Genomic DNA, 25,926 nt, shown 5'->3' on the forward strand with positions numbered 1-25,926 from the left:
ACATCATACTAAAAATTAATTTAAAGGTGAACAACCCCTATCAAAATACCCTTCAAAACACCTTGTGTGGCATAGCCCAAATCCTTGTACCTTGCAACACAAACCAAATAATATCTATAGTATTTAATGTCCGTTTATGATAAAGGAGTAGATGAGCCAGACTACACACCTAAGACACCTCATTTAGCATATACTGTACTAGATAATGAAATACAAGTCTTTGTGGACAACATTTTGATCAGGATATAAAATAAAACAAATATATTGATGTTACAGGAGAAGAAGAGAGATGATGAGATGCAGAATAAACCAAAGATATAAGTTGTTCCACCCTCAGTTTATTTAATAACAGAAATGTAATGTGTCCATTCACTGCTGAAGAATTAGCATAAGCAAAGTTAAAAAAAAAACCAGTAGGTATCAGTGCTTGTTGGTTATCTAGTGACCAATTGATCCCTGGACTTTATCATTAAAATCTAGTTTCCTGTCAGTTCATCAAAACACAGCTGTTCCTATATTGTCATCCTTAGTTTGTTTCATTGTATGACTTCCCCTTTATTGCCCTGCCTTGAGTCTACTTGTACATACAATGAACTCTAGTCTGTCTTGTGTCTGACAGCGCCCAGCTTGGCCTGTACTCTACTAATCCTTCTAGTATTGGCCTTTCACATCACAGCAAGAAAAGACAGCCACTCCAACCTACAAACTCAAGCACTATAGCAAGCCGCACAACACTCGTGTGACCAAATGTATCATCCAAACACTATACAGCCCCTTCACTCCTATTAACTGAAGCAATCCATATTTGCCAGCATTGATTTTTTTTTACTTTTTTTTTTTTTTTACAACATGATGATGTCTAGGTTTTTTTGTACAATAGAAATTGTTATACAACATTTTATATATTTTTTTTACATGTTCTCAAGGCAGGGGTTCCCATCCTTTCCTGTTTTGTAGCACCATAAAGCAGATGATTGTTACTGTATTCCAGCGTACACTATTCAATCTGTACCCCTTCTGCCCTCCATCCCAACCTTTAGCAATCACTGAGGGGGTAGGTATTTAATATATTTCACAGCTGAAGCTTAAGAACCCCAAGAGTGTACCGGTATATCCCTTGTCTGAGGTTACAACGTAGCGGTGTTTCACCTGATGATATTTGCATTCATAGCCAATAAAAAACATCTACAAGTCTGAGGATTTGTAAGGGATAATATATATTTATGTTTTAATGCTGAACTGGCAGGACTTAAAAAGGTTTACCATTGCATTAACTTTTAGTATGTCATTAAATGGCTAATTCCAAGCAACTTTTCAATTGGCCTTCATTTTTTTTATTTTTAATACTTTTTTAATTATATGCCTTCTTCTGCTGATTCTTTCTTTCGACTAAATGGGGGTCACAGACCCCATCGTAAAAACAGATGCTCTGTAAGGCTACAAATTTATTGTTGTTGCTACTTTTTATTACTCCTCTTTCTGTTGAGGCCCTCTCCTATTCAAATTCCAGTCACTTATTCAAATCAATGCATGGTTGTTAGGGTAATTTGGACTATAGCAACCAGATTGCTGCAATTGCAAACAGGAGAGCTGCTGAATAAAAAAACAAAATAACTCAAAAAACACAAATAATAAAAAATGAAAACCAATTGCAAATTGTCTCAGAATACTCTCTATAACATACTAAAAGTTCCTTTAAAGGAGAACAACTCCCTTTAAGTAGCAAGCAGCCACATGGAGGTCACTCAAAGGAAAACTGGATTTTTAAAAGAAAACATTATTTGTTCTTCTGCAAAGATCAAGAACCGAATCTCAGTGAAAGTAAAAGCAACATCTTTCTTAAAGTAAATGTAATTTGTAGCTCTAAAGGGCCCTGTCATAAACACGGTCACTGTATATCTATATATATGTATATATCTATGTATAGTATAAAATATTTTATGTATTCTGCAATTAAAGAATCTGAGCAGAATTTCTGAAACTTTTAAGGACCAGTTTATAATTAGTACAGAGCTATAAACACTGTCTTTTTATATCTTCCGGAAAAACACTCTGAATTCTTATTTCTTTAAATGTTTTATATTTACACAGAACGTCAAAAAGAACCAAATACAATCAGAATATCTTTACTGGCACATTCATTTCAGGGCCGGCAGCTCCTGTCACCGCAGTGAAGAGGGGCCCTGCAGGTTATGGCACCAACCACTAGTATGGATGGAATTTCCCCTCCCTGCCTCCCTCCCTATCCAACCGCAAATTTCATGCGACCTTTGAGGCCAAGTTATTTATAATCTCCCTGTGTCACAGGAAGTGGAGTTAGATTGTAAGATCTTTGGGTGAGAGACTCATATCACTCATTCGGCTCTAAGTGTACTGACAGATTTCAAGAAATAAATAAACCTTCATTAATAGTAATACGAATGAGTGATGACTGGTTGTCTCCCATTTCAGCTGCCCATTTAAGGAGGTAAAATGTACAAATGAACCTGTATACCCAGCTGAAAGTTTTCACCTCTTGCTCCTGCAAATGATTCTTATATGTAGATTCTGTGACTCCTAAACTCTCATCTTTATCCTTGTAATATCTCCTGCAGTAATGACATTAACCCAAAGAAAAATGCACCAAATGCGCTCTTTTCCGCTAAGCTTCCTTTTTATATTCACCACTTTCGACCTTTCCTTCCATGTATACTTGTGTATTTTTGCTCTTCCTCATTCTAGTCCTAGTTTCCTTTCCTACTTCCTTTGTGACAGGAGTGAGTTGCCTTAGCTGATTCCATGAAAATGTGCTCATTTAGCACAAAACAAAAAATAAGAAAGGTAAAGTAAGGAGATATAGGGCAGAATTAAAAAGACAGATGAGTAAAAGGGGCAGGAGTGTAGATGAGAGAGTCCCCTACAGTGAAGATCTGTCAGTGCGAATCTCAGGGCCTCAGACCTGAGACAGAAAGCGTGAAGGGGGAGATGGGGAGATAGAAGAGAGTGGAGGAAAAATAAAGGAAATTATGTGGCTATAGGAATTTGGGGTATTAAGGTGCAGGATAAAGAGTAGCAGGGTAAGTTCAGTGCGGTTCTCCCTTCTCTCTCTCCAATTCCCAGGTGCGGGTGTCTCCCCCACATGTTTGGGGTCACACAGATTGTCGGCCGCAGGTCTGGACGGCACAGAGGGAGGGGGTCAGAGTCAGGGGGAATGGATTCCCAGCCCCCTCCCCCTCAGGCTCTTGGACAGACGCCTCAGTGGGGGAATGCCAGTCTTCCCTTCTCCCACTCACAGGCTCCTGGATGGTCCCCTCAGCTCTAGTTAGTGATGGTTACTTGAGTTTAGAAAGTCTCCATTTTCTGTGATTTGGAGTCGAGGAGGCAGAGGCGGGAGGGCCCCATTCCATCGATTCGCCAGCCTCAGACGCAGGTCTGCTGTACCCACGGAGGGAAACTTCTTCTCCTGTGGGGGGGAAAGATAGAGATAGAGCTTACTTACTAATGTTACAGAGGTGGATTCATATACACAACAGAGACTCACAGAGAAATCTAAATGTGCCCTGCAATTACATATGTACATACATATTTAACTAAATACATAGATATACTGTATACATATATATGTGTTTATGTACAAATATGTCATGTGCCAAAATCAAGAACTATTATTAAGTATACGTAATATGTGCTGCAAGCTAATGGGATTGTGATACAGTACAGTACACATTCCATGTTCCCAACCATTCCTTTTCCCTCTACATCATCTGCCAGAAAGGTTTTTCACGTTGTGAGACATATATCACATTGCACATCTATAGGACAATCCTCTCCTCTTTGGCCTTTGGGCTGGAGACAGACCATTTGGGAGCTACAATCATCATACAGTGAGGGTCTTTTGTTTAGAAATGATGTGGGGGGCTTTGGGAATTACGGGGTACAGTGAAATTAAATAAAAATCACAAAACTGGAATTTGGATTAACTATATTGTTAAATGTTTTACATTTGTTTCAAGATTCAATGGTATTGTGTATCTATAAAAGAAGTACAGAGTACAGAGTACTTTAATGTGTATCTAAAGCTCTTGAACTATCTACACAACACAGAAAGCACAGTTGGAACGCAAACAGCAGGTACAAAAACCACAGCAACCTCATGTTTCAAAAAGAAACATTGTCCAAATTAATTACTATTATTTGGACTACAAATTATTTTGGAAAAATAGATTCTGTAGGAAAACAACAATGGCACACCTAAGCTGGACAACAGAGAGAAACAAAATTAAGAAAATTAAAGGTAAAAACACACTGCACAACTGCCATATAGAAACTGCAGCATATAATAGTTTAAAAGACTATGGCTGTATGTTGGTGGTGCTCTATACAGAAACCACTGGAGAACACTTAATAAAGGAGGTTCTACCTACGAAACGTTGTGTTTGAGATCCAAATAAAACACTTACGTTTTAGCACAATTACAACAGTGAGTGCCATCCTACTTCTTCACTATATGGCATATAGAAACTGCATCTATTAAAAACCACTGGTATCATAGGAACAACACACAGACCACTAAGCAAAAAATGTGTGTTTTGATGTGTGTTGTCTTTTACATGTTTCTGTGCTTGGTTGCAAATCGGTTTGAGAAAAACATTTTATTTGTCAATTTAGAAAAGCCAAACGTAGGGAACACGTTGAAACTAGGGTTGCCACCTGGCCGGTAAAAATGATGCTTGATCCCAAAGTTATTAATAGGGGAAAAAAGATAAATATACAGGAAGGCCGGTATTTTTTTCCTGAAAAGGTGGCAATCCTAGTTGAAACAGTTTATCACTGTGTATATAAAACATTTTAGGAGAAAAGAGGTGCCTCTGTTGTACAATAAGGATTCCTCAAATGAATAGGTTCATTATTTCAACAAAATGCTAAGGTGGCAATATTTGCGACCACGGATGTACATACAGAATTATACATATATATATATAATTTTTTTTTGATAAAACGTATATATCATTTGGTGCCTGGGTTTTCAAAGTGAAGTTCTGCCCCAGCTGAAGAAAGCATATTACGTTGGCCTACCCCTGGCCTGTTTTTTCATTACTATACATTTATAACATTCATAAATATGATCCCACCTGTAGCTGTCTCCCCCCTGGATTTCATTATAATCCCATTGGTGCCACTTCTGTTACTCTTATCTTAGCTCTTTGAATATATTTATAAACAAATTTCCCAGCCTTTATTTTTTGTTCAAGAAGACACCACTGCATTATATCTTCACCTCTTTAATAACTCTACCCAATTCTCTTCCACTCTTGAATTTCTCCCCACTCCTCCTCCTCCTCTCCCCACGCCCCTTATGCTTCTCACCCAACTTTTCTACCCCTTCCATTCTTTTTAGTAGGAGACTTTTTTCTCCTCCTGTCCTATTTCCACTCCTGGCTTTGTCTTTTACATCAATACTTTATTCATATAATGAACATCCCAACCCCTTTTTCTTCAGCCTTGCTGTGACACTCTCTCATTGTTTCTTGTTCTCCATGTATATCTTCATCCTCAATGCCTTTGATTTCTCTTCTTTTCCTTTCTATTTGCCCCTCCTTCCCCATGATACAATTTATCCCCTTTTTTATCCTACTCTCATTTCCTTTCTCCACCCTCATTTTCTTCTCTCTTTACAATTGAGATGTTTATACCATTACCATTTCCTCTCCAGTGATTCATCATTCTGCTACCTTTATCTGTTTACATTGCTCTCCCATTTTCTTACTCCTTTTTTTCTATTCACCATTCCATTTGACTTCTTCTTTCTTTATGCTTTAGCCCTCATTTTCTGATTGTTTTACTCTTTTTTTGCCCTCTTTATTTCTCTCCCTTTATTTTTATTGCAGCACTTCCCCAGTATCTGCTCATTTAGTTCCATACCCCCTTCCTGAAGCATCAGTATGATAGCACTAGCAGCTGTAGTTGAAGTGGTTTCTTCTTTGTTGAACTATGTACAGTTTATGGAGAGTTTGCAGAGGGAATTAAATAGTGAGCTATGCTCTGTGCAGTGATTGGCAAATATGCCAACATGAAGGTTTACCAATTACTGCACACCAGGAAAATTACAATACCGGAGCAAGCTGCTTGCACTGCAGCACTGATAACCTGCATAGATGATTTTTATATGTTTCTATATAAAGCATATTAAAAAGTATTCTGACCCCTGTCAAATTAATTAATGTTCCTGAAAAAAATCCAACACTGAAATGTTGTTCTCTGAAATATTTTTATTTAAAATCACCAAAACCTCAATTTCCATTTTTAATTTAACATTTTCTTTTGTTAGAACACATCTTCAGAAAAATGTCTGAAAAGCAGAATTATCCTGTTTAAATAAATATTCAATCCTCACACTATAATACTGTATAAACTAGTGGTTTGCAGCAATACCAGTCTTGGTAAGTATATACCAGATTTTTACACATTTAGGGTGGGTTTTGGCCTATTCTTCCAGGTAGAATTCCTCTAGGATTTTCAGGTTAGCCAGATGTGCATGAACCTCAGATTTTAAACAGTTTCTTAATTGGATTGCAATCAGGTATTTGACTTTTTCAGTGACATTCATCTTTTTATTGTGTTAGTATGTTTATATATAATTTTTTGACATTTTACTGTTGGACTTTGGACTTGTGTTTAGGATTCCTGTCTTGTTGGAAGTCAGACCAAGCTTTAGTTTTCTTAGCAGGCTGAGACAAGTTCTCTTGCAATATTTCACTGTAATTTGGACCATCTGTTTTTCTTTCTTATCAAGATGCCAAGTGGTCCTTGCTGATACCCAACATCATGATTCTACTACCACCATACTTTACTGTAGTTATGACTTATATCAAGAGTTCTTCATAAAACCGGATTGGATGGAAGAGGGGCACAAAAGAAGCCATTATTCAAATTAACTATGTAAAAGTGCATCTGAAATTTGCCAACGAACATGTGAGTGGCCTGGGGGAATGTTTTGTTGTGAGATAAAATCATGATTGAGAATTTTGGCCAAAGTGTTAAGTAACTGCCCAAACCTCAAGAAAAAAACACACCTATGGTAAAGGTCAGGGCTAAGTGCAGGCCAGTGAAGTTGTTCACATCTCAGCAGACAAGTTCTGTACAGACCTTACTTTGTGCAGGGGACACTTCTGTGACATTTGCCTTCCACAAACTGCTTCCAACATGTAGCTAGACTGAACCATGAAAATATTCCTAGACCATTATCTATCCTTCACCAATACATTGCACTCTGCTTTATGCATGCCTCATCCACCAAACCTTACAGTTATGTTTTCATTCAGGTAGTGTGTTCTTCTGGTGTTTTCAATCATATGCAGAAGTGTCCATCAGATTGTCAGATGGTGAAACGTGCTTCATCAGTGCTAAAGTGTCCTAGACAGTAACCTTTACACCATTTGACACTTGCTATTGCACTTGGTAACATTAGGCTTGTAGACAGCTGTATGGACTTCATGAAGTTTGTAGACCATTCCTGTATATTTGTGTGTCCTACCGATTTACGACTGAACTGTTGCTTCAAGGCATTTTCTCTTCATTATCACTTCTCTTATATTTGACCAGGACAGCTCTAGCAGGGCAGAAATTTCATGTACTGATGCTGGAAAAGTGGTGTTCTATAATGGCGACACATAGACTGTGCTCTTCACTATGACCTATTCTACTACCCGTGTTTGTTGCTGGAGATTACATGGCTGTGTGCTTAATTATACACTTGTGTCAGCAATAGTTATGGCTTAAATAGACAATTCAAGTAATAGAGGTTTTGGATAATTTTAGCCATTAAGTGTATGTAGAACCCCAGAGTCTTTATATTAAGCAGTGAAGTTGAAGAAATAGTCATCTTCAAGTAAAATGATTCGTTTGAATACGCTTCCACTTTGGCCATTTTATTTTTTTGGCACTCTGTTTATAAAGACATCTTCTTCGACCAAAACATCGCTGATTTTTCAACTGTTCAGACCTGGAGAAATACAATTAATTCCTGTAGTGAAGGATGACAACTCTTTTGAGCACTGGTATTTTATGGACGTTTTTTGAAAGGCTATTAAAATAATACTGTTTTGACTGAATTTTCATTACTACTTTGGTAACTACATCAGCATCCCTCTGTTTTCAATTACATCTTTTAAACATTACAAATAATCATTACTTTGTGATTTTTTTTACTTCTGTTTAACATTGTAAATGCCCTTAATGATCATCTTTTTTATTAGATAGGAAGATGTGAAGAGCAGGTCTGAAGATGGATAATAAAATGAACTGCACCAATACTAGGGGGCAGATTTATCAAGGGTCGAATTTCGAAGTAGAAAAAGCTTTGAAATTCGACCATCGAATTGGAATACTTAGTCTTCGAATATCAAAGTCAAAGTTTTTTTTACATCGAATTTGGCCATTAGCGGTCAAAGTAAAATCGTTTGATCGAACGATTAAATCCTTTGAATCGAACGATTCGAAGGATTTCAGCAATCGATTGAACGATTTTACTTTGAATTCCAAAAACGTAGAAAAATGCTCTAGAAGGTCCCCATAGGCTAACATAGCACTTCGGCAGGTTTAATTTGGGGAAGTATTGAAATCGAAGTTTTTTTAAAGAGACAGTACTTTGATTATGGAATGGTCGAATATTCAAACTATTTTACTTCAAATCGATTTCAGAGTCGAAGTTGTAGTATCCTATTCAATAGTCGAAGCATCCAAAAAATCGGATTTTTTTACTTCGAAAAATTCCCTCAAATTCAATTCAACCCTTGATAAATCTGCCCCTAGGATCCTGTAGAAATATCTACTAACCTTTTGTTATTGGTTGCTATTGATTACTGGACCTAGTGCTGATATTCATTACATTACCTCAAATAATCCAGTTTTAGTCTGCAAAATACAGTGCAGTGTCAAGCATTCTTTGACAGGTACAGTATATAATTGATGCATTTTGTAAACCTATAAACAAGAAATAGTTCCCAAATTGGATATATGTGTTAGATTTCTATAACAAATATGTAATTTATCTCCCTGAAAGAACTCTGTTGCTACCGATCATTCTATTTTTCATCATCCAACTTGTGTATACACGTTCCAATAACTTTCTTGAATATCATCTCCTGCAATTAGTGTTGTAAAATAAAAACAACGTTTTTTTCTACTTTTTAACAAATATTTTTGGTCTACCTTTCATTGTTCTATACGGATTGACTTCCTGCCTGAGGGGGTGGGGCAGGAGCACCTGGGGCACTCCACTGAGTTCTCAACAGGAAGTAGATATATTTGTGTTTAGATTTGTATTTTGGATTAACAAACTTTGTGATAACAAAAATGTAACTGGGGCAAAGTGCACACAACTCCTTTAATGTACGCCCTGTGCTTTAAAGGAGCAGTGTGCCCCAGTTAGGCATCAGCACTTTGCTGTATTGCATGCTATTGGATGTAATCTTAAAACCATTAGTGTACATGCGGGGGAATGTAATAAAAATCGCTAACGGAAAAACTATTCGCAATGCGAAAAGTTATGCCTTTGCGCGAACAAATTTTGCTTTGTGCGAATTTAATATCGCTTTTGCGAGCCCGGAAACTGTTTAGCGACCACTTCCGACAGTTAAAGACCGTTTGCGAATTTTATAGTTTGCGCCAATGCGCAGTCAATGTAATAAAACTTCTTACTGAAAAAGTCGTTATGTTTGCTCCAAAAGATTACGACACCTTCAAGCACTTCTTATGAGTGCGCAATTAAAATTCGCAATGCGCAATTAAAATTCGCAATGCAATAACAGATTAAGGAACAATATTACATTGCGAGATGTGGATTTTTAGTCTTATTGGTGCGAATTGTTTTGCTCTTTGCGACTTTTATTACATTCCCCTGATAGTGCCTAATTGTAAAAATGTTGACGTAAAAGAGGATGAAAATGTCATAGACACACAGAGCAAGATGACAGAAAACAAATTTACATCTGTGCCATATGTCTGAAATTCTGTACTGTGAATCTACCTCAGTTGGAAGGCTACTTTCAGTATCCATAAGCTTTTCTGTACAGACGACCTTCCTTAATTCACCTTTCACTCAGTTTTATTCCCTATAACTTGACTTCAAAACTGCTTCCTTCTTGATTGTTTCAATGCTGATATATTTGAATAGTGCTGTGGCATCAGCTTCCTCACTCTTCTCTCTTCTTGAAGTATTTACTGATATTTGTTAGAATTTAGGATACACTTCTTTTTACATATTCTATTAGCACTTTCTATTTTCCTCTAATTCTATAACTATATACAGTATATAACTAGAGAATAAATAAAATAATAAAATAAATAATATATATTTCTACATGTCTTCCAGCTATTACATACAGTATTACACACTGACGAACATAATAGGATGATCCAATGTGTAATGCATTTTTACATTGATGAATACTGGAAATCCACATTATAAATGATCTGATTTACAAACATAGATGCTAAATTACACAACACTGCGGGCCGACCCCCTGTGTGGCCCCCCCGCTTGAAAGTCTACCTGCTGTATCTACTTAACATGTGTACATTTTAAAAGGTATCACTACAGAGATTAATTTGCCTCTGCATTGTTTACACCTCAAATTCAGACTGTAATCCCCTGTATTGTTCACACATGTAATCCCCCCTGCCTCTGTTCTGCCTGTCCTATGCTCACTGTGTGCCATACTCTGCCTGTCCTATTTAAGCACAGAATGTATTTTTTGTTTTTAAGTAAGGCACTGTGACCAGGGTCATAGATATTCTCAACAGCAAAGTGGCTGTCGCTAGCGAAAATTTCCAGAAATACCATCTGCAGGAACATCGACAATTTACGCTCAGCCGAACAATCAAGCGAGTTTTAAATAATGTTACCTCTTTCGCCAGAGTTTCCTTCGCCAGCTTAGACCTGCCAAACTGATAAGATGAAGCTACATCCTCCTCAATCTTATGTTAGTGACATCATATCCTGTATGCTGAAGTCATAACATTTTTAAAAAAACTCTGTTTTTTTCATATGTTAAAGCTCGATTGTCTTTAAAAGTTGTAACTAATAAAAATAACTAATAAAAATGTTTTTCTTAATTTTTTTTTACCATTTGAGGGGCATGCCACATTTGTTTTAGGATGGGCGCATGTATAGGGCATTAGAGGATCTAAGAGTAATAACGAAGCTTCGCTAGGCAAAAAGTTCACTATGAAATGTTTGCGCTGATTAATAAACGCTAATGAAACTTTGCATTGCTTGGCTGCCGAGACCCAACTTTGCATTTTAGTGAATTAGCGTAGCAGTAGCAAATTTGCGACTAGTGAAGTGACGCGAAGAGTGGCAAAGCCCTTGAAGGTGAAAATTTGCCCTTTACTGAATTTACCCCTATACCTATAAAGGTGCCAAGCCAACTTACAGTTTTGCATGCACAGTTTTTCAGACCTTACGCTACTGTGCATGTGCAAGACTAAGGGGCAGATTTATCAAGGGTCGAATTTCGAAGTAAAAAATACTTCGAAATTTGACCACCGAATTAAAATACTTTGAATATCGAAGTCAAAGGAGTTTTCACCGAATTTTGTAATCGAACGATCAAAATAAAATCGTTCGAACGATTTGAGCGATTTTAGTGTACGATCGAACGATTTTACTTAGATGTGTAAAATGATCGTAGAAGGTCCCCATAGGCTAACAATTTGGCGAAGTATTGAAGTCGAATTTTTTTTTAAAGAGACAGTTCTTTGATTATCGAATATTTGAATGTTCAAACTATTTTTACTTAGAATCAAAGTCAAAGTAAATTCGATTTATCAAGGGTCGAATTTCGAGGGTTAAAAAACCCTCAAATTCGATCCTCGAAGTAAAATCCTTTGAATTCGAAGGATTTATCGCAAAAGGTTTGATCGAACAATCAAATAAAAATCGTCTGATTGAACGATTCGAATGATTTTAAGCGATCGATTGAAGGATTTTTATTCGACAAAAAAAAAAAAAAAGTAGAAAAGTGCTGTGGAAGGTCCCCATAGGCTAACATTGGACTTCGGTAGCTTTAATTTGGTGAAGTATGAAGTCAAAGTTTTTTTTAAAGAGACAGTACTTCGATTATTGAATCAAATTCACAAATTCACTCAAGCTTAGTAAATCTGCCCCCGTAGTATCCTATTCGATGGTCGAAGTATCCAAAAAATTACTTCAAAATTCAAATTTTTTTACTTCGAAAATTCCCTCGAATTCACTTCGACCCTTGATAAATCTGCCCCTAAAGGTGGCCATACATGGATAGATCCGCTCGTTTGGCGATGTCGCCAAACGAGCGGATCTCCCTCCGATATGCCCACCTTGAGGTGGGCAATATCGGGCAGATCCGATCGTGGGCCCTAGGGCCCAACGATCGGATCCTAGCATTCGGCAAACGGGCAGTCGGATCGCGGGACCGCATCAACGAACAGATGCGGCCGCGATCCGACGGGATTTTCTGTCCCATCCGATCGAGATCTGGCCGACTTTCGGCCAGATCTCGATCGGGGAAGCCTGTCGGGGGCCCCCATACACGGGCCAATAAGCTGCCGACACAGTCTGTCGGCAGCTTTTATCGGCCCGTGTATGGCCACCTTAAGTCTGCACAAGGGATTCCTGGAAAGCTAAGTTAGATGGCAGTGTGGATTCACATTGGAAAGGGAATATATGCAGTATTCAATACATGCTGCCTTTGGAAACAACCTTGAAGAATGGCATAAAATAAGTATGTTGGTAAAGTGAAATAATTGGAAGTGAGAAAAGTAGAGACAGCAGAAAGGGGGAGTATAAAATTTAATCTATTACTATGACTGTTTGTAACACGAAACGCGTAAGGCTGTGGACACAATAAATTATTTCACTTTGATTCAACTGCCTGGTGGAAGAATGCCTTTATTGAGTGCCTGCTCCAAAGAATTTTCGATAAAATTTAATCTGACATTTTGTTTTCCTTCCAGTATTAGCTATACATGCTGCTTGATCCCGTGCACTTAAGGGCACATTTACTTAGTGAAGTAAAGGAATAGAATAAAAAATACTTAGAATTTCAAATATTTTTTTTGGCTACTTTGACCATAATATTCGAAGTCGAAGGATTTAACTTCTACAGTCGAATATCGAGGGTTAATTAACCCTCGATATTCGACCCTAAGTAAATGTGCCCCTTAATGTCACAATCTTTTTTTTTTTCAAATGAAGCAGGAAAAGATGGGTAGCATTGTGCTGGGCTGCTGAGGTTTCTTTTGTTTAAGAACTGAAGGTCTCTACTGCAGTTACTTGGATATTAAATGGATTTTCCATTTTATTTAAAATACCCTGTATAATCACCTAGAATCCATGAAAATGTATGGTTAAGGTACAGAGAACTGGGTGTCTAAAATGTACTCATTTGCAGTCAGTAATGTGACACTGGGCTGGCTAAAGTGACTAGGTTTAAGAGGAGGTTGTTCCAACAATTACATGCATTAAATGGCTGAAAATTATTAATCACAAAAGAAGCTGTGAGGCTAATGCACCCTAAGGGGCTGATTTACTAAAACTTGAATTAATCTCAGTTTTTTATGAAAACAAAGTGAACAGAACAAGAATTGAACTCATTCATCAAAAATTTTTCTTGAAAATATCTGAGTGACAAAACGTCACAACAAAACTGAGCGTCGATTCGTATCATACGATTGACATTTTCGGGGTATTGGACGAAAACCCTGACTTTATTGGATTTTGCAGAGCAGATCACGACTTCAGGAACATCAAGTTCTACATGACCATGTCAGGTTTGAGATGGTGTATTTTCAGATTCAGATTTTTAGCAGCTTTGGGTTATAATAAGGGGCAGATTGATCAAAAAGTGAGTTTAGAGGTTAATAAAGAAAAACTCACCCATGTTCTATTCATTCCACAAAAATTTAAGTTTTCCCGTTAAAAACCTCGCCCAGATTTTTGAGGAATTTTAGGTTTGATAAATGGGCCCCATAGAGTTTCTCTGATATCCTGTGACTTACATGAATGAAAACTGCCTGCCATTGCACATAACAGGTGGTTTGTGGTCCAGTAATGTAAGTTCAAGCATTTTTGGGTTCAAAACTGTTTCTTATAAGTGTTGACAGAGGGGTTCCAATCATGTAATTGACAGGAGGCACATGGGGGTTTTTAGCATATTCTGCAGTGGCAAGAAATGGTACGTTCAACATTAGCTTTATAATAACATACAACATATATCAGTCTGTACACAAATGAAAGGAAAAGAAACAGAAAGTTATATTCCTAATGAAATGTAAGGTTTCTCTCACACCTTTCAGCCTTTGCCATTCTGATTTTCTCTAGGGTAAAACTATAAACCCCTACTTATACAGTCCTACAATATGGCATTACAGGTTAATTTTATTTGCTGAGTGTACTAGTTAATTTTAGAAGAAATGTTCCACCCACAGTTATTAATAATATACAAAGCATGACTACCGTGGTGCAATAAGGTAAGAATTCCAGATAGATCACTGTACACTGCAAATATTCCACTGTACCCCATTTTAAAACTATAACTTAAGAATATCATATCATAAAAATGTAATTACCAAGTGCATCTAAAATAAGTTCTCTATCCTTGAAAGCTTTAAGAGTGCAGGTGTGTAGGTGCTGGAAACTGTAGTTTGGGAACATCAGCAGAGTGACATGCTAAAGATTCCTGCTTCTAAAGATAAACTGACACTATGGGACTAATTAATTAGTAATTAAAAATCCAATTGGGTAAAATAAGAACAGAGTTCTTACCTCTTCGTATCTTAATCACATTGCAGGAAAAAATTTGAGTGAGATAGAATCATACTCAGTTCAGACATCTATACATTCTACTGCATTTTAAGCAATAATAAGACTGCTTACAAGCTAACCTATAGAGGTGTTTTGCATTTGCCCTTCTACAAGACAGAAATCACACGGGTGACAAAATGACTTGTGTGAAGTTGAGGCCAAAATGTAACCTGGAAAACGCTGTTTCTGACATTAAGACATCCAGGCAACAAAAAATATATGTATCATTAGTAAGACACTTGTTGTAGTTCTGCAAATTGAGGAGTGCAGAAGGTTACCTATCTTTGCTATTGACCTTTATAACGTTCATTGAGCGTTGGCTGTGAGGTAGCTAAGGAAATGGTTTGTAAAGGATTGTTGCTGCAGGCTAGCAATTAAGCAACTGTAGTCTGCTGTTGTCTAATGGAAAAAGTCCCTAGAAGTTAATCAATTTAAACATAAGTAAACATTGCTGAAAATCACAACAAAATGTAATTATACTGGGTATAGACTTTAGCCTCCAAACTATTCTACAGAAAGAAACCAGTAGTTACCAAATAAGTACTCTGTAGAAAACCCCCTGAAACAAATTTAAAGAGCATTTCTGTAACTAATTGGAACCTCAAAATGAAATTAAATACTTTTGGTCCAATTGTCATACTTCAGAATGGCTCTAAGATTGCATTGACATAACTGTGCTCTGTTTTCTTTTGTTAAATGAATATGAGGTGATTAAGACAGGACATGGATGAAGTAATGCAACTAACCTTTCTCCTTTTTATTCACCTCTTACCTTTGTGCTTCCAAGATCATCAGCAGCCCACTATTTCCTTTGTGCCCTATATAAGGGTAATAGTTTGTAGTGTCAAACTGAACTGGATTTTCACTGGATTTGGGCCTCATACAGTTTCACTCCAGATGGCTGCCCAGTGTGCTTCTTTCTTTTATTAAGCTGCTTTCCCAAGCACAAGATATAACTTCCTAATGTTCCCTCACTGCACCTCTTTCAAATAATCGTGTATAGGTAATTCATATGGAATACAATATGGTATACCATTGATATACCATTGATGTGGTATAAATCAGACATAACAATAGTTGTAAATGCAGTTGGAAATGACAATTTATAGTATTCTGAATGGAGAAATCTTTTAATGTGCAGCCATATCTCCCTTTTATACATTATACCCCCTTTTTGCCCTTTCACTTGGGATTGTGCATGACATCAGCAATAATGCAAATATGACAGGAATACATTTTATTATGATTCAGTATTAAATGGCTCTCAGAATGCTCATGATTAAAATTCAGGGCAAATTAAAATTAAATCATGAGAAAGGCAACTGTAACTGCTAAATTTAGCACTGGCTTGATATTTTTAATCTTGGTTATATCTCCTTTTATTTCCAGTGCATTCTTCTCATCTTCCCATATTCTGCATATTTTAGCTCCAGTTTCCTTTATTGTCATTGCATAAAGCAGTGTCTCTTACCCCCTATTTCTTCATTAAGCCCTATATTTATCTGTAGCCTTGTTCTCCCCAAAGTCTTTTTTCCCTCTTGAGATGAAAGACAGGGACAGGGTGTGATGAAGATGCCACACACAAACGCACAATGACATTGTAATTTCCACCTGAGCCTCGATAAGTCTCCTCTTCATATTCATCGGTTCGTGTGAGTGATCCTTCCTGATCTCCTCCTCCACCAGCATCAACCTGTAGACCAAACAAAAACAGCCGCTGAACGTGCCACCAAGAGTATGAACTGTATAAGTGGAACCTTTTCTGATATCTAAGGTGTAGTTCAAGAAAGTTGATACGGTGGAATAATGCAAAGCTGTTGAGGATGGAGAATAGATGGGAAATCACTGAGGAAGCTACTGAAGTGCTACATTTTGAGACTACTGATGTTGAGAAATTAAAAGGCAGTACAGTATGATAACTGTCTTTTGGTGTGTAGTGTAGAAATGCTGCCAACATATTGGAAAACAAAGATATTTATATTTTTATATATGACTTTGCATGGTATTTGAATGTACACTTTCAATTTCCAATAAGGGAAATTGTTAGGGTTGCACCAAATCCAGGATTCTGTTTGGGATTCGGGCAGGATTCAGACTTTTTAAGCAGGATTCTAATTTGACCAAAGTGCCTGGCCGATCTGAATCCTTAGAATCAAGTGACTTTTTGTCACACAAGTAGTTAAAAAATTCTCTGTCACTCTTTCTAACCCTATCTTGTATGTGTAAATTAAGTTTCTGATTCAGTTTAGTATTCGCCCTGAATCCCAAAATAGAGGATTTGGTGTATCCCTAGAAATTGACACTTGATTTCTTTACTTAAAATGCACTAGTCCAGTAAAGTTTACCAAAATGACTAATTAAATGGAAAATTATGACCAAAGGTAAATAATTAGGACCCCCATATTGGGGTTGCCTTGATATGGTATGCCGCTTGAAAATTCTTTTTTTTATATTTTTGTTCTAAATTTTAATTTATTTTATTTAGGATGCAAATGGGTAGTGCACCCACAACCCTGTTTGCATAAACCCAAAAGATCTTGTTTTAAACAACACCTAAGGATAATATTGTGTCTCATAATAGGCTCTCTTTCTTAAATACTGAACTTAACACAGTTATTTTTGACTTTATTTTACAAAACATTTATGGTTAGTAAAACTTGTTCAAAAATACTGCACATCTCTGCCATTGTGCCTCATCTTACATTTTTAATTTACACAGACATCTGCAATAGTCCATATAGCATTGCTTAGTATCTGGTCTAGAATAACAATCTGGGGCAGATAATCTTCGGTGAAAGCCCTAGCAGCACCCTTCCTGCAATCCACCTGAGCTCTGCACCTGTTTGCTCGAGCTCTGGCCAGATCAGTCCCACCCTGTCCCTTCCTGCTGCCTCCCCTTGGAAACCATGAACCTGGGTTGTATTATTATAATCTGCTATTGTTGTGGCAGGGTAATTTCCAGGACCTGGCTGTTCTCTGTATGCAGAGCGCGGTGCCATTAGGTGCAGTAGGTGCAAGGCAGGTCTGTCCTTACTATTGTGTGGTAGGATATTTATATCTTTAGATGTGAATTTGTATGGAAAAGTGTACAAATACTGTAATGGACTGATTCAGAATAGACAACCGCTTTGCTCAAGCCCATTCTCTAATCACACTTTAATGAACATCTAAAGGTAATGTGCAAACATTGGATCAGTCACATGACAAAAGTACAGGTACACAAACTTTAATACTTATATCTCTATCTCTCTCTCTCTCTCTATATATATATATAGAGAGAGAGAGAGAGAGAGAGAGAGATACCACACCTAAAACTGAAAAAGCACAGCTAAAGCTATAGATAAAGATATAAATTATAGATACATTATTGAAACCAGGTGGCCACAAAATCTCACACATCTAAATTAAAAGGCAAAAACACCACGCTATTTAGGTTTATAAAAAATATCCACCTCTGGCCCACCTCTAAACAATGTTAAAAGGAACAGTAACATAAAAATGTTTTAAATTAATTAAAATAAAATCTACTGTTACCATACTGGCATTTGCTTCAGTCTTTTAGTTTACTTAAAAGTTTTGTTTAGTCTTTTAGTTTACTTAAACAAGCCGCTGTGTAGCCATAAGGGCTGCCATTCAATCTGCATTAGGAAAAAAGTACAGTATATTTTCATTACTTTGACCACTTTCATTTTTTTGGTGTTGTTTTGCTGTTCCTTTAATTATTGATTAGTTTACTTGGTTCCCTTTTGTTGAGGATACACAGCATCCTTCTGGTTTGTCTCACCTATATATAAATTATATATATCTATATATATCTATATATCTATCTATATATATATATATATATATATATATATATATATATATATATATATATATATTATGCTGCATCTATATGTTTTTTTTGCTGAAAGAATAAATACTAGAATACATTGGTGCATGCATTTTCCATGATTTCTGCTATAAGTACACTCTCTTTCTCTCTACATACTGTATATATGCATCACATAAAATATAGGCTATTACCAGGGTCTGAACTATGGTAGGCAGCAGAGACACTAGTGGCACTTAGACAACCCTTTTTCTAGCAATTGTGTAACTTTTAAAATTATATTTAAAATGCTTTGTGCTCGATGTTATCATTTCATGAAATACAATTCAGACGCTGACATATTTTGTGTGGTAGTTGTAGGTGTGTAAATGATTATTTTTTTAAATCTGTTATATTTTAGCTCAAAGATTTTGAATCAACACTTTGCACTGGAAAAGTACATTTTGAGCCTGCTTCCCTAGGGTTCCTGCCTTCTCATACAAGGGTATCATCTCCACCCTTCTATTTATTTCACTTTCCTATCACTTTTTTCAATCAAGGATTAAGGACTTTTAAATATAATTTATAAAATAATTGGATGAATTAAGACACTTAAAGACTTCAGGTATTTCATATTTTAATCAAATAATCAATTATTCACATAAAGCACACATTATTTGGGTAACAAAATCACTAAAAAAAGAGGGTTGTCGGTTTAGCCATAACTCCATTAGTGATAACCCATCTTGGAGTATTTGTGATTAGGGACAGAGTACTTCTTCCCATTTATCCTTAAGTAATAACCTTTGTCACTTATGCACACCTGTCTTGCTCACTGACACATTTTTGGAATAATGGTGATTTTTACATATGCTTTCACCTTTTATCAGTATGTTAGGGTGGGCGCTTCATGACTCACTGAGGGCACTGTCATATTTCCACTGTTATATTATGTAACTCACTGTTATATTCCCACTGTTATATTATGTAACTCACTGTTATATTCCCACTGTTATATTCCCACTGTTATATTCTGTAACTCACTGTTAAATTCCCACTGTTATATTCCCACTGTTATATTCTGTAACTCACTGTTATATTCTCACTGTTATATTCCCACTGTTATATTCCCACTGTTATATTCCCACTGTTATATTCTGTATCACTTTGTTATATTCCCACTGTTATACTCTATAACACACTGTTATAGTCCAACTGTTATACTCTGTAACTCACTGTTATATTCCCACTATTATATTCTGTAACTCACTGTTATATTCCCTGTTATATTCCCACTGTTATATTCTGTAACACTCTGTTATATTTCCACTGTTATATTCTGTAACACTCCGTTATATTCCCACTATTATACTCTGTAACACACTGTTATAGTCCGACTATTATATTCTGTAACACTCTGTTATATTCCCACTATTATATTCTGTAACACTCTGTTATATTCTGTAACTCACTGTTATATTCTGTAACACTCTGTTATATTCCCACTGTTATATTCTGTAACACTCCGTTATATTCCCACTATTATACTCTGTAACACACTGTTATAGTCCGACTATTATATTCTGTAACACTCTGTTATATTCCCACTATTATATTCTGTAACACTCTGTTATATTCCCACTATTAAATTCTGTAACACTCTGTTATTTTCCCACTATTATATTCTGTAACACTCTGTTATATTCCCACTGTTATATTCTGTAACACTCTGTTATATTCTGTAACACTCTGTTATATTCCCACTATTATATTCTGTAACACTCTGTTATTTTCCCACTTTTATTCTCTGTAACACACTGTTATATTCCCACTATTATATTCTGTAACACACTGTTATATTCCCACTGTTATACTCTGTATTACTCTGGGTCCCTTTTTCCCCTGGTTCTTCCACCTTACACACACATGCAGACAAATAAAAATCACAGGGGGTCATTTACTTTAGAATGAATACATACTTTCCCCCCCATTATCTATATCTTCTAAACTTTTCCTGCAGCCATTCTAGAAAGCATCTAATTCTAAAGAGTAGAAGACATTACTATCACCTATTCTAACTTTTTTAGAGTTGGGCTTGGGTTTGACACATTTGCGAAAAAATCACCCCTGGTCACCAGATGGGCATAATTACATTAGATATGGTAGGAAGTAGTGACTTGCTGGGGGGGGGGGGCATGCAGAGCAGAGTCTTTGAATGGGAAAGATAGTGATAACGGCAAATCCAAGATGGTAGATACATTTTAAGAAATGCACAAAACATTTTAAAATTTAGTACGTCAAAAGGAAATCTTTTTGATTTCAAAGTGTAGTGTGGGCTTGGGTGGATTATCTTTTCTGTGTATTGGTTTGGGACTTTGTCCTTTAATAGTACATATTATCTAGGTTGATTATATTTTTGACTAGCTATTTACTTTGCAATTCACACAATAAATCTACTTTAAAACACCTTGGTGCATCATATTGCTACATATATTTTAAAGTAGATGCACATTTCTACAATAATCTTTTCAGTTTTTAATTTTCTTAATTGTTTTTCTGTTTTTCCTCTGCAGCCTTAATGATCATGGCATCTAGCCAACAGACAGAATATTGGTTTTACATTTTCTCTTTGTTGTCTTCTGTTTTTGGTGATACTGCCATCGATATAGCAGTTAAAAAACAAGTTTATTCATTATACAAGCAGTTCATTCTAGGAAGTGTAGATTATTGCTTTGACAGGAAATAAGACACAGTGTCATAATGTACTGTAACCAGTTGTAGCAAATATATTGGCACCTTTGCACTTTTTTTCAAATAACTTAAATTGATCTACTGGAAAATAAGTTTAAAGTTGTCAACAATATGTTATTTAACAAATAATATCTATTGTGAAAATGAAAATTAATGAAAATTGAGTAGAAATTTTTTACAGAACTGTGTTATTCTATTTATAATGTAACATTTTCTGTATGACCTGAAAAAGAATATTGAAAAATAATAGTGACAAAATTATTGACACCTAGGCTTAATATTTGGTAGCACACAGTTCGGAAAGTATATTGAAATCAGTCATTCCTATATCTATGTTTCTCTACTGTCAATTTGGACCACTGTTTTTTTTTTTGCAAACTGCTCACATTCTCCCAGAAGTGAAGGATGCCTTCTCCCAAATGCTGTTTTCAGATCTTGCTACAAGTAAGAATCTGGACTTGCTGGCCACATACGAACAGTTTAATGTCTTGTCTTTAACATTCTTGGGTGCTTTGTAAAGTGTGCTAAGGGTCACTGTCCTGCTGGAAGACCCATGATCTGTGATGTCAGGCGGCCAGTTTCAGGGGCAGCAAAGCAAGCCCCAGCAAACCTCCTCCATGTTTTAGTGTAGAGATGATGTGCTTTTCTTTGAAATCTTCATTTTTTTCCAGATGTGCTTTAACAGAAACTATAATTTGGATATATCTGTCCACAAGACATTGTCCCAAATGGATTATGCCTTGTTCAGGTATGTTTTGATGCACTCTAGTTGGCTTTTCTAATGGTTCTTTGTCAGCAGTAGGGTAGTCCTGAGTCTTTTCCCATACCACCCCATTTCATTGAGCTGGCGATGGATGGAGTGAATTTAAACTGTTGTACCTTATGTCTAAAGGTCAGCTTGAATCTCAGGCAGTTAATGGAGGTTCTCTCACCACACTAAGAGCAATCCTTCTTTGCAGTCTATGATCGATTTGGCTCTTGTAATCAAGTTTAGGGAGAATAGTTACAGTGCCATGGGCCTTAAACATCTTGAGAACATCTTGATAACCTTGCATATGGTGGTCAAAGAAATGTAGCCATGAAATTGTCTGTGCTTTTTTGTCTCACCCCCTCAGACAGTTCCATTTAAGCAGTTCTCTGCTTTTCTTCCTTTTCTTCGTGTTCAGTGTGGTGCATAATTCAGACAATTCATACTGGTAGAATGTGCACTTCTTATATTGCAGGCACCTGCAACGCATCAGTTTACCTACAAATTAAAGGAGAATCACCTGCTTGAAATGAAAATATTTCTAAAAGGTGCCACTAATTTTTTTCCAGTCCATTTTAGGATTTCTGTGTGGAATAAGATAAGATTTGGTCATTTTTCACTGAAAACAAAATAAATACACAGGTGAATACAAAAAAGTGCAAAGGTGCTAAACTGTGTGGCCATGCTTGTATGTGAATACCCTGGCAAAAGTCTTAGTAATCAGTTAAAATTGTATGGATTAATTGCAATGTGTTAAGTGTTATAATATGTATAAAGAAAATGATATTAAGATATATATACTGGCATACACTTCTAAAACTTCAATTTCCTGTTGACATAAATGTTGTGCCTTGATCACTGTCTGAAGTGATAAAATAACCAGTACTTGTAAAATTTCCTACCCTAGGTGTTGGCACGTGCAGTCAGCCGAGTATCACTCTATTGGTAGGAAACTATACATTCCAGACAGATCAAAAACACATGCTCTAAAAAGATTATTGGGTTTTTTACATTACTGGTAAAAGGTTTCAGAATAATAATGCAATGTAACAAACACAATGATGAAGTTAATGAGATAGAATATAACAATGCTACACAACATTCGAGTATGTGTAAGTGGTGTTTAGGGATCCTAGTCTCTCAGGATCCCCATTCCCTCCACCCCCCATTCCCCAGAAGTAAAGAATAGAGTATTTACCATTTCTAACCTGTTTAAGATGCTCTTTATCTGCGTGTCCTTCTCATGCTGCTGCTGTCGCAAACGTTTTTCACTCTGATCTAGGCGTGACTGATATTGCTGCAGCATCTTATTAGTTTGTTCTTCCTGTGAAAAAAGACGCCTCTCGTATTCCTCCAGCTTCCGGTTTGACATCAACAGCCTTTCTTTTAAGGAGTAAATCTCTTCCTCATACTCTTTCACCTTTGGATTGCAGGAAAAAAAGAAAATGCATGGAGAAGCAGAGGGAACACAGGAGAAATTGAAGAGTGGAGTAAGAAGCAAAAAGTAAGAAGAATCCCATCCAAATACTAAATAACCATGGTTTACAGAAGCATTCTTCTTACCCTTTCAAGACGACTTTCATCCATTGATTTAGAGTATTCCTTCAATTTATACTCCTCCCGTTCTATGTGCGCGCTCTCAATATCAGCTGAAAGGTGGGGCATGTTGGATACCCAGGCAACTGTGCGTTCTGAGGCTGGAGTGACAGGGTTCAGGGTGGCCTGTGCATGGGAGTGCTGAGAAAATAAATACACAGAAAATAAGTATATAAATGAGTATAAAAAGTATTAAAATGAGAACTGTTAGATTAAGTGAAAAGATGGATTAGATATAAAAGAGTTAAACAACAAGAGAGAAAGGAGAATGATAGATGAAATTGAGATGCAATGGAAAGTAGAATTATATACATTTTCTGGTTTATACCTGCTTGGTTATTGAGGGTTTCAAGCCACCTGCATCCTTTTCAACTGACTGCTGCCTAATTCGTGCTGCCCCATACATTGGTTCTGGACTCTGCAGGAGGTTCCCACTGCTGGGCCGAGGTTTATGGGCTGCCTGCACTGTCAGTTGTTGGGATTTTCCCCTTTGCAAAGGGGGAGGCTGTGAGTCTTGCCTTCGTGGCACTCCAGGGCCAATGGTAATTTGAGGGGGTGACAGCATGTGCTGGAGATTGTCCTGGAGGGATAACTGCCTTTTACTGCAAGTATAAAGAAATCAGAAACTCACTTTCACAAATATATGAAAATATTGTTTATGCTATCATGTCAACAATGGATATGGATTTATGGATAAAATGCCATAATTTGTTACAAAATAGTAATATGCTCTAATAAACAAAGAAGAGATCAAATGCCATCAAACTCTATTCAGACAGAACTTGATGATTAAATATAATACATAATTATCAATCAATGTTGGGCTTAGTGCACAGATGTGCAGCTGTGATTGGGTCATAGATCTGGGAAAACCTTGCAAAAAAAGGTGGTCCCATTTAACTGTAATCTAGGACCTCATATGAGTATATGTAACTAATATAAATACCAAGGCCAAACAAAGAAATGCAGTTCAGTTTGGTTATACAATGCTAATAACGAAGATTAATGTAAAGAGAGATAAATCACATATGCAACAATTTCTATTTCTATATTTAAGTTGTAACTAGATAATACAAAGCCGAGCAAGTACTAGGTTTTCATAGTTTACACAGTTAAGTGGTATTATTCTATGTGGACAATCATCATAATGAAGCAAAAGCAATTCAAACCTTTGACCTTTTTCACTTATAACGAATAATACTGAATTATAACTAATAACAAATTACTGTAATTTAATTGAACTGAAAACCCACAATTGTTTTTTTTTAATGTGATATTGTTTTAAAAAAATATGTAATATTTTATATAAAGTCAATTGGGGCAAGTATGTATCAACTTAGTACACTATTCAAGGTGATTTTGAGCCATTGCTCCAGGTTGTTCAGCTTAGTCACTTGTGATGACACTTGTGAACCTCTGTTACCAAATACACAGATTCTCAGCTGGAAAGCGTTCAGGGCTTTGACTAGGCAATTTATGTATGTATATACAGGACATATAGGGGCACATTTACTTAGCTCGAATGAAGGAATAGAATAAAAAATACTTCGAATTTCGAAGTATTTTTTTGGCTACTTCGACCTTCGACTTTGAATCGAACGGTTCGAACTAAAAATCGTTCGACTATTCGACCATTCGACAGTCAAAGTACTGTCTCTTTAAAAAAAACTTCAACCCCCTAAATCGGCACCTAAAACCTACCGAGCATCAATGTTAGCCTATGGGGAAGGTCCCCATAGGCTTTCCTAGGAAAATCGTTTGATTGATGGATTAAAATCTATTCGACCATTCGATAGTCAAAGTACCGTCTCTTTAAAAAAAACTTCAACCCCCTAAATCGCCACCTAAAACCTACCGAGCATCAATGTTAGCCTATGGGAAAGGTCCCCATAGGTTTTCCTAGGTTTTTTTGATCAACGGATTTAATTGTTCGGTCGAACGATTTTTCCGTCGATCGAATGAACGAAGGAAATGTGGTAAATCCTTCAACTTCGATATTCGAAGTCAAAGGATTTTACTTCGAAGGTCAAATATCGAAGGTTAATTAACCCTCGATATTCGACCCTAAGTAAATGTACCCCATAACGTTAATTATATAGCACTACTTGTATATATGCATAGATATTTTACAATGGAGCAAACAAGGGGGTAAAATTGTAATAAGTACATATGGTTACAAAAGTAGCAAGTTCCCTGTCC

At 36.5% G+C, this 25,926-nt stretch overlaps 1 protein-coding gene across 17 annotated transcripts in view; it reads right to left on the bottom strand.

Moving 5' to 3' along the window:
* Nucleotides 1-3,031: 3,031 nt before the first annotated feature.
* The window catches only part of LOC108698543 (ras/Rap GTPase-activating protein SynGAP), a 117,432-nt gene continuing 94,537 nt past the window's right edge, over nucleotides 3,032-25,926 (bottom strand). For 9 of the 17 annotated variants that reach the window (XM_041572850.1, XM_041572834.1, XM_041572835.1 and 6 more), the window contains 5 exons: nucleotides 24,056-24,329; nucleotides 23,695-23,868; nucleotides 23,330-23,551; nucleotides 16,413-16,514; nucleotides 3,032-3,442 (listed from right to left, as the gene is read on the bottom strand). In XM_041572850.1, the coding sequence (XP_041428784.1) occupies nucleotides 3,302-3,442; nucleotides 16,413-16,514; nucleotides 23,330-23,551; nucleotides 23,695-23,868; nucleotides 24,056-24,329 (913 nt within the window). In that variant the 3' untranslated portion in view covers nucleotides 3,032-3,301. Of the gene's footprint in view, nucleotides 3,443-6,228; nucleotides 7,982-16,412; nucleotides 16,515-23,329; nucleotides 23,552-23,694; nucleotides 23,869-24,055; nucleotides 24,330-25,926 lie in introns of those variants that run through there. The other 8 variants (XM_041572842.1, XM_041572840.1, XM_041572841.1 and 5 more) reach the window with 7 other exon arrangements.

The sequence above is a fragment of the Xenopus laevis genome, chromosome 8L, assembly GCF_017654675.1.
Source record: "Xenopus laevis strain J_2021 chromosome 8L, Xenopus_laevis_v10.1, whole genome shotgun sequence".
In the NCBI taxonomy this organism is placed as follows: Eukaryota; Metazoa; Chordata; class Amphibia; order Anura; family Pipidae; genus Xenopus; species Xenopus laevis.